Source organism: Zingiber officinale, chromosome 6B (assembly GCF_018446385.1).
Source record: "Zingiber officinale cultivar Zhangliang chromosome 6B, Zo_v1.1, whole genome shotgun sequence".
In the NCBI taxonomy this organism is placed as follows: Eukaryota; Viridiplantae; Streptophyta; class Magnoliopsida; order Zingiberales; family Zingiberaceae; genus Zingiber; species Zingiber officinale.
The window spans coordinates 121,187,913-121,197,484 of record NC_055996.1 but is presented as its reverse complement, the minus strand read 5'-3'; the positions used below and the strand labels follow the sequence as shown (position 1 = coordinate 121,197,484).

Sequence of the window (9,572 nt, the reverse complement as noted above, 5' to 3'; positions counted from 1 at the left end):
AAGAAGAAGCTTGGGATGATGAAGACCCAATCCCCCTTCCCATTCAAACTTACATTGCTTTTCATAAAAATTAAACCTAGTTTCCCGTGCCCCCTTCACTCTTGTCATTTCATCCTTATGTGGAATAGGCAAGAGACCATTCCGTCATGCTGTGCTTGGATGTCAAAGACATGGCGCAAACAATTAGGGACCAATCCCTATGTGTCAAATGGCGGTCTATCTTTTTAAGTGTGGGACACTTTATGATTTGGAAACTTTCGATTCAATTGACTGCCGTAAGCGACGAAGGGAACTGATGACATGGGAGGAAATGCCCCCCACCCGTGAGAGGGTCCACTGATGATCTCCTCTCCATGCAAGGAGATTAATACTACTCTAGCACCACAACCTTCCTTACGTACTGGATTATGCATGTAGACCTTCTAGAGGTTAGATTTTTCCATGTACACAATGCCCACTAAGAAATTTGCGAGGGCTTATGCCTTGATAGATTGTCTCGGCTTATACTTCAGGTTGTATTCACTTAATTCTATGGCTAACTTTACCAACCTCCTCGTAGCTTCAGGGTGGGTAAGAATGCATCCAAGGAGAGTTTCTATTAAGACCACCAAGAGGTGAGATAAAAGATATAGTCTTAGGTGTTGTACCATGTGTGTAAGACCCAAAGTCAACTTCTCTAGACCGGTATAACGAACTTCTACTCCTTTAAATAGATAACTAAGGTAATACAACGTGCTCAAGAACCTCTTTACTCACCATTATAGGAACTCACAACAACTTCTGACACTACTAAGCAGGATCCCCATTTTTTCTAGCACAAATAGATCAAGGATATTAATGGAATTCCTAGAATCTATAAATACCCAAGATATCTCGAAATTGGTCATCATGACTGTTGGGGCAATTTTTCTTGGTCAAGGTTGATCAGTTTGACTAAGCTTGAGTTGAGTCAAGTTTGAGTCGAGGTTTGAGTTTTGATGTTTGACAATATATGGAGATTGCTAGGGTAATCGTCCGGTTATGGAGATGGTCAAAGGGTTGACCAGGTTGATGAGAATACAAGTCAAGTAGGTCAAGGTTGACAAGAGACTTGACTGGAAGTCCTGACTAGAGGTCAGACGTATGTAAAGTCCTAACTGGAGGTTAGGCGTATGGAAGTCCTAACTGGAGGTTAGGCGTATGGAAGTCCTAACTGGAGTTTATGCAGTGGTGGAAGTCCTAACTGAAAGTTAGGCAGTGGTGGAAGTCCTAACTGGAGTTTAGGCAGTAGTGGAAGTCCTAACTAGAGGTTAGGTAATTGGAAAGTCCAAGTGTGATCTTGGCAAAGAGTAGAAAGTCCAAGTGTGATCTTGGCAAAGAGTAGAAAGTCCAAGTGTGATCTTGGCAAGTGAGAAAGTCCTGGTGAGGAGCCAAGCAATTGGAAAGTCCAAGTGTGATCTTGGCACAGGTTGTAAGTCCAAGCATGTGGTCTTGGCAAGGTAAGTCCTAGTGTGACTTGGCAAGGAGAACTCGATAACTAGGATGAGGCCGAAGGAAGCTCTTGAAAGGCAAGACGTGAAGGATGGAGAGATATCCAAGGGACGCAAGGTTGATGGAGTAGGCTAGAAGGCTAGTTCGAGGTTAGTCGAGTGTGGTGGTATAGTCCTACAACTAGGATGTGTTGGACCCCGTGGTAGTTTTGATGTGATCAACCAAGTTGGTTAGGTTCTGCGTTTTGTCTGAACCCTGTGTCTGAGTGTGCAGGAACTTAGGAGCGCAGGAAGTCGAGCAGAAGACGCAGCTAGCGAGAAGGACGACACGGGAAGGGAGCCGACGGGCTCGGTGCGTCCGAAGGACGAGAGATGCGGAAGAATACTCTGGTGGAGCGAGAAGAACGTGTGCGGCGTTCGAGGGACGAGAAGCTGGACGGAAGTCTACTCGAGGAGAAGGTCGGGAACTGAGTTCGGGTGAGCCCTATTCCTGATGGTCGTAATCACCCAAGGAGCCGAACCGGAGCAAGTCAACTGGAAGTTGACTTGTCAATGGTTCGGTCGACCGAACCCTTCTATAGCCGAAGCCAACCGCAGCAAATACGTCGAATGCCAAGTCAGAAGCTGAGCGTTGGTGAAGCTGATCGGTCGACCGAACTGAAGTTAATCCAGAGACTTAGTCGAGCAAGATGATCGGGCCAACTCAGCTGGAAGACCGTTGGCCGATCGGTCGACCGAACATAAGGATCGGTCGACCGAACAAAAGCTTTATCTTCAGAGACTGCACCTGGACAGAAGACTTGGCAGGTATAGCAGGTTCGGTCGACCGAACCTGGGGATCGGTCGACCGATCCCTCTCGAGTTAAAACCTGATCTCGAAGATCAGGTCATTCGATAAGCTCTAGAACCCCTATATAAAGGTGGGTCTTGGGCAGCTTTAGAACAACGATTAAGAACGAAGTTCAACTCTGTAATTACTATTTAAGCAACCTCTATGCTCTCAAAGTGTACAAGGCTCCTCCGCCTTTAAAGAAGGAGTTTTCTACTACGCTTTCCATCGCCCTAGATTAACAACCCTCTTGGTTGTAACCAGGTTAAGATTGTGTCTTCACTTCTCTTTCTGTTATTAAGTGTTGCGTTATTTTAAGAGTTGAAAAGCTTTGAGGAAGGTAACTTTTATTTGCAGGCAATTCACCCCCCCTCTTGCCGGTCTACGCTGCACCAACAAGTGGTATCAGAGCCTGACAGCCTCAGAAGGACTAACCGTCGTCTGAAGCACTAAGATCAAGACAATGGTCGGCGCGAACATTCATCCCCCGAAGTTCGACGGAGACTTCGCCACATGGAAGCGCAAAATGGAGGTATTTTTTAAAACGGATTTTGATATTATCATTACAATGAAATATGGTTTTGCAGCGCCAAATGATAAAGAAGAAAACACATGGAGCAAGAAGGAGCAAGCCGATTTCGTCGCCAACGGAAAGGCTGAGTTCCATCTACTCAGTGTACTGCCACCTCAGGAGGTAAATCGGATCGGAAGCTACGACTCCGCAAAAGATCTCTGGGAGAAATTCCTGGAGCTTCACGAAGGTACCTCCGAAGCGAAGCTAGCCAGGCGCGTCATCCTCCAGACCCAGTTGACGAACCTCCGGATGAACCAAGGCGAGAAGGTAGCGCAACTCCAAGCAAGGATCAAAGAGCTGATCACGCAACTAACCAATCTTGGAGAAGAAGTAACTAACCGGGACTCGATCCGATACGCGCTCAACGCCTTCCCGAGAACTCCCGATTGGGCCTCCTTAGTAGATGCGTACTACATCTCTAAGGACTTCGAGGTAAGTACTTTGGAACAATTGTTTTCTACTCTTGAACTTCACGAATCTCGAGTTACAGAGCCCAATGGAGTGGGGAAGGCCAATCAGAACATTGCCTTAAAGGCAAAAATAAACGGTTCTGACTCAGAAGCCTCGGTCGACGAATCCGAAGCGGCACTACTGGTAAAACGCTTCAATAAATTCTTTAATACTAATAAGTTTAGATCGCAGAGGCATCAACGAAAGAAAAGAACGATTCATTGCTACAACTGCAACGAAGAAGGGCACATCAAAGAGGACTGCCCAAAATTGAAGAACAGACAGAAGGATAAGGAAAGGAGCAAGAATCTAACTCGACCCAAACGCAACCTAAAGGCCACATGGGATGATTCGTCGTCCTCCGAATCAAAAGTCGAAGAATTCTCGGGGATAGCACTGATGGTCAACCATCAGCTAGAAGAAACGTGTAGCTCAGAGATGAGTATCGATGAAGGGGGAGGAAGATCAGAAGAGGAAAGCTGCAGTGAAGGGGGAGACTCACCGAGATAGGTAAGTCGGGTATGCAATCTAATCCTGACTCAGTCTTTTTGATTTATTAAAGCTCTTTCCAAAGAATTAGATCAATTAGAAAAAGAAAATGCTGAATTAAATAATATCTTAGATAAATTTAAATCGAAAAATGAAAGTTTAAAATCAGAAATTGAAAAATTGAAATATGCTGCATGCTTAAATCAATTTCCAAACTCAAAAGTAAAGATTTATGGAAAATTGAACTCGTACATTAAAAACCATCAGGGTCAACTTAGAAAAGTGCCCAAAATTTATGTACCCCCTAAATATCTGATTAATTCAGTAGGAAGGAACTTCTATTGGGTTCCAAAATCTGTGCTAAATTAATTTCTTTTAAGTTAAAAGCTTTAAAGAGAGAAAATTAAACATTTTCTTTATGAAGGTTTTGTCTAAGGAAGTGGTTGTTGCTCCAATAACCAAGAAGGCCTACTGCCTCGCCACGACCTGCAAGCTGAAATATTGAAATAAAATGTTTAATTAACTTTCTGAAAAAGCATTAAAAGTAGAATTAAAATGCTTTGAAAGTGTACAAACAATTTTTTTCTTCTTTACTAAGTTTTGGAGTTTTGGAAATTTTTAACTTAGAAAATATATTTTAACTTAAAAAAAAAAGAATTCTCATAACACTTGAATAATGCTTTGAAAAATTATTCAAATAATGTTTCTTCATTTTTACTTAGAAATTCCTGTTGAAAACTCTAAGAAATTATTTTGCTTAGAAATTTTTTTCTATCTTAAGAACTTGCTTCCCCGTTTTTGCTGTGATCAAAGGGGGAGAGAAAAGTACAAGTTTAGGGGGAGTTAGGAAAGAGTTAGGAAATATATCTGTTGTCTCTCTAAACTATGTTGCAATTTTATTTATTGTAAATTTATGTTATACTTGTTAGTTTAGTAATTTTCTTAAAATTACGTTTGTCCATGTTTAACCCTAACTTGAACTTGGGTTGATGCACATAAAAAAGGGGGAGATTGTTGGACCCCGTGGTAGTTTTGATGTGATCAACCAAGTTGGTTAGGTCCTGCGTTTTGTCTGAACCCTGTGTCTGAGTGTGCAGGAACTTAGGAGCGCACGAAGTCGAGCGGAATACGCAGCTAGCGAGAAGGACGACACGAGAAGGGAGCCGACGGGCTCGGTGCGTCCGAAGGATGAGAGAGCTGCGGAAGAGTACTCCGGTGGAGCGAGAAGAACGTGCGCGGCGTTCGAGGGACGAGAAGCCGGACGGAAGCCTGCTCGAGGAGAAGGCCGGGAACTGGGTTCGGGTGAGCCCTATTCCAGATGGCCGCAATCACCCAAGGAGCCGAACCGGAGCAAGTCAACTGGAAGTTGACTTGTCAACGGTTCGGTCGACCGAACCTATTGATCGGTCGACCGAACCCTTCTATAGCCGAAGCCAACCGCAGCAGACACGTCGAATGCCACGTCAGAAGATGAGCGTTGGTGAAGCTGATCGGTCGACCGAACCTCCTGATCAGTCGACCGAACCGAAGTTAATCCAGAGACTTAGTCGAGCAAGATGATCGGGCCAACTCAGCTGGAAGACCGTTGGTCGATCGGTCGACCGAACATAAGGATCGGTCGACCAAACAAAGGCTTTATCTTCAGAGACTGCACCTGGACAGAAGACTTGGCAGGTACAGCAGGTTCGGTCGACCGAACCTGGGGATCGGTCGACCGATCCCTCTCGAGTTAAAACCTGATCCCGAAGATCAGATCATTCGATAAGCTCTAGAACCCCTATATAAAGGTGGGTCTCGGGCAGCTTTAGAACAACGATTAAGAACGAAGTTCAACTCTGTAATTACTGTTTAAGCAACCTCTGTGCTCTCAAAGTGTACAAGGCTTCTCCACCTTCAAAGAAGGAGTTTTCTACTGCGCTTTCCATCGCCCTGGATTAACAACCCTCTTGGTTGTAACCAGGTTAAGATTGTGTCTTCACTTCTCTTTCTGTTATTAAGTGTTGCGTTATTATAAGAGTTGAAAAGCTTTGAGGAAGGTAACTTTTATTTGCAGGCAATTCACCCCCCCTCTTGCCGGTTTACGCTGCACCAACAAGTGGTATCAGAGCCTGACAGCCTCAGAAGGACTAACCGTCGTCCGAAGCACTAGAATCAAGACAATGGTCGGCGCGAACATTCATCCCCCGAAGTTCGACGGAGACTTCGCCACATAGAAGCGCAAAATGGAAGTATTTTTTAAAACGAATTTTGATATTCTCATTCACTACAAGAAAATCGGGATTCTACAACACTTAAACGACAACGCTTTTTATAAAAAGTGTTGTCTATTTTTTTTTAACAACGCTTTTAGTGAAAAGCGTTGTCTATTTCATTATTTTCTTATTAATAGACAACGTTTTCTAAAAACTGTTGTCTATTGGTAATTTTTATGGGTCAAAGACAACGCTTCGTAAAAAGCGTTGTCTATTAGCCTTTTTTAGTGTTGTCTATTATTAAGTTCTAATCTAAATCTTGATTAATACAAATTATTGGATCTAAGTAAGGAGTAGAAAACCCGAACCCTTCTCCCAACTCTTATCTTCCGATCGTTTTTGATCCCGAACCCTTCTCCCAACTCCTCATCTCACGCGGCCTTCTCCATCCAACTCCTCTTCGGCAAACCCCTCTCTGGCGAACCCCTCTCCGCGAACCACTCCTCCAAACTCCTCTCCGTCAAGACCGCGGGATTAATCTCTTCGCCTCCGTCGCCTCATTCACGCTTCCTTCACACTGCCCAATCTCTTTGATTCGTGGGATTAATCTCTTACCCGTCCGATATCGAGCAGTTCTTCCTTTTGCTTCAACGGGCGAAGGCGAAAAGGTTTCCTTTTGAACTCTCCGGCGGAACGCGAGCATCCCGCGAGAACGTTGCTTCGATTCGTGGGTATCCAGTCCAATCTCCGGCTTCCGGCCTTCGTTCACGCAAGGTACGTACTCGATATCTGAAGCCCTCTGGATCGCTTCGTGGTTCTGCTAGAGAGATCTCTAAGTTTTTTTGTCCTCGATTTTTTTTAGAATTTAGATCTCGCTTCTGGATCCCTTCTGAACCTGTTCGGATCGATCCTTTTCTGGAGATTTGCCTTCCGTTCTGGTTTGCTTCTGTTTTTTTTTCTAGATCCCTTCTGTTTTTTTTCCTGTTGCTGTTTGAGCCTTGTGCAGTAGCTTTTGGCTCCGGTTACAACCATAGTGGTGTTTACGTTTGTCCGTTGGAGTTGGGTTTGATGTGGTGATTTTTCTTTCCGCTGTTGGTGGACTAGCCCGCGCATCTCTACAATTCTTACTCTGCGTCGATGGCGATCCAGCAACAGGAGGTTAAGCTCTTTAATCGCTGGTCGTTCGACGATGTCGAGGTTAGAACTCTCACTCCGTGGTGTTTCCGCAGCCTGTTGCTCTTAGCACCTGCGTTGACCATGTGAATCTCATGATGTTATTTAGCACGTATGATCTGCTTTAAGGTTGATTTTCGATATTTTTAAGCCTTATCTGCCATTTTTTTTTAAATATAATCTTTGCATGATGTGTTAGTAATACTTGGAATTTTAGATAACCAGTTCATGCTTTGAGAGAGCTAGGATTTTTCAGTATGCACAAATGAAAAATACGGCCTTTATTATCTATCAGTTCACAGATTTTTGTGGAGTACTTATTGATTTACCGGCAATAGCTTGTACAAGCGCTGATTACCCAACTTTTCCTACGCTTTATTTTACCAGCAACAGATTGCACAAACAGAGATAAGATTATAGTAGCCGACCAAACATGGCTCCATGATCGAGCAAACAGTGAACTTTGATTTATCATCATACTGTATCTGAATTGCAATATGCGTATAAAGAGCAAATACTGGATAAATTATGTTTGTTTAAATTTATTTGCACACTTTTTAGTTGAATTATAGTATGCAACACATCTTTCAATCCACATAGTCATAAAATGGAGATGTTCTCCTATTATTTACTCCAGCAAGATTAGATTAATCTTCTGCTAACTCCAGGTCAGTGACATGTCTCTTGCTGATTTCATCACTGTGACTCCTCCAAAACATGCTACATACCTTCCTCATACTGCTGGAAGATATTCTGCTAAGAGGTTCCGCAAGGCTCAGTGCCCAATTATTGAAAGACTTACCAATTCTTTGATGATGCATGGCCGGAACAATGGAAAGAAGCTTATGGCTGTTTGCATAATTAAACATGCTATGGAAATTATTCATTTTCTTACTGATGCAAATCCAATCCAAATTGTGGTTGATGTGATCATTAACAGGTAATTGAATTTTAAACTTGAATCTCATTGCAAGGATGGGTAATGAGGCATACTACATTTCACTTCTCAACCTTGTTTCAGAAAAACTTTTAAGACTAACCCAAGGCAACTATGTAATAAATAAAGATGGAAACATTGTGTACTAGTTATGCATATCAAAATGATTTTGTTTTTGCTTTGATTTCAGGATTGCATGTTAATCTCACTTGAGTGTGCTTGAAACTTGTATATTATTTTTATTAGCATAAACATTATATTATGTTAATCTCACTTAAGTGTCGCCGGTGCGCAGAGGGAGCACGCCGCGCTCATGCAAGCCCAGAGGAAGTTTCAGATCGCCCACTACGGGAGGACTCCGACCAAGATCGAGGAGTTGGCAGGTTCTATTGAGTGTCCCGGCATTGCCATGAGCGCCTCCCAAGAAGAGAAGAAGTGCAGCTTCATAACACTGAGTTCAGGTACCAAAAGAGGGCTTTTACAAATTACAATAAACTCAAATAAAAATTAGGGCAAATTACTAATTGTTCCATCCTCTTACTAATGTATACACAGATCCTGTGTATGTTGCTTATCATGATGAGGAATGGGGAGTTTCAGTTCATGATGACAGGTGATTACTTCCATAAATTTCTTAATCTTATCTACACAAATTTCAACTAAATTTACATGTTGACAAGATTCAGATGGATAAACTTGCAGGGTGTTGTTTGAGTTGCTTGTTCTAACAGGAGCTCAAGTGGGGATGGACTGGACTACTATACTGAAGAAGAGGAATGAATTCAGGTTAGAACTAATGCTAGAAACAGTTTTTATTCAGAGGAAAGTACTTGTTTCGAACAATTTAGAATCTTGAAAGAAATGTTGTGTGGCAGGGTGGCATTTGCTGAATTTGATGCAGAGTCTGTCTCCAAGTTCACAGAGAAGCAGATGGTTTCCATCAGTGTGGAACTGAAGCTGGATTTAGGAAGAGTTAGAGGAATATCACTATCTACTTTGAAACAGAATTAGTGTTAATTTTGATATTTACTAGCTTCTTATGTAATTAAATACTAATATTACTTCAATGTCAGAATTCTATTATTTTGGTATGAGTTTGAAATCATTAGCTGAGTTGATTATATGTAAAATTCGAATCTAGACATGGTAAAAGAAAAATAATAGTTTCATAAATATAAAAATAATGATTTTAAAATAATTTTTTAAAATTTTTTCTTTAAAACGACAACGCTTTTAAAGCGTTGCAAAAAGTGTTGTCTTTGTAAAAAAACAACAACGCTTTTAAAGCGTTGTAATAGCGTTGTCTTCGCTACAAACCACAACGCTTTAAAAGCGCTGTCTTCGCTACAAACGACAACACTTTAAAAGCGTTGTCGTTGAGCAGACTTTTAACAACAGTGCCTTTAACAACGCTTTTTCAGACACAAATACAACGCTTTAAAAGCGTTGTCTATTAGCT

The 9,572-nt window shown here is 42.2% G+C and overlaps 2 protein-coding genes across 2 annotated transcripts; both read left to right on the top strand.

Annotated features, from left to right (window-relative positions):
- Nucleotides 1-7,093: 7,093 nt before the first annotated feature.
- Nucleotides 7,094-8,520, top strand: LOC121991478 (40S ribosomal protein S5-like; the record flags this gene model as incomplete). The annotated part of the gene is made up of 3 exons (XM_042545474.1): nucleotides 7,094-7,200; nucleotides 7,845-8,116; nucleotides 8,409-8,520. Coding segments are annotated over exons 1-3 (444 nt in total), but the record flags the coding sequence as incomplete, so codon positions are not given.
- Nucleotides 8,498-9,182, top strand: LOC121990607 (DNA-3-methyladenine glycosylase 1-like). Its single transcript, XM_042544716.1, has 4 exons — nucleotides 8,498-8,574; nucleotides 8,669-8,726; nucleotides 8,816-8,899; nucleotides 8,989-9,182. Exons 1-4 carry the CDS (start codon nucleotides 8,523-8,525, stop codon nucleotides 9,122-9,124), a joined length of 330 nt encoding a protein of 109 aa, XP_042400650.1. The 5' UTR covers nucleotides 8,498-8,522; the 3' UTR covers nucleotides 9,125-9,182.
- The last annotated feature ends 390 nt before the right edge of the window (nucleotides 9,183-9,572 follow it).

Excerpts from the sequence above, each read along its gene's own strand:
- LOC121990607 (XM_042544716.1), top strand. The coding sequence starts at position 8,523 with ATGAGCGCCTCCCAAGAAGAGAAGAAGTGCAGCTTCATAACACTGAGT. Across the intron at positions 8,575-8,668 it reads CTTCATAACACTGAGTTCAG|ATCCTGTGTATGTTGCTTAT; the intron begins GTACCAAAAGAG and ends ATGTATACACAG. Across the intron at positions 8,727-8,815 it reads GTTTCAGTTCATGATGACAG|GGTGTTGTTTGAGTTGCTTG; the intron begins GTGATTACTTCC and ends ATAAACTTGCAG.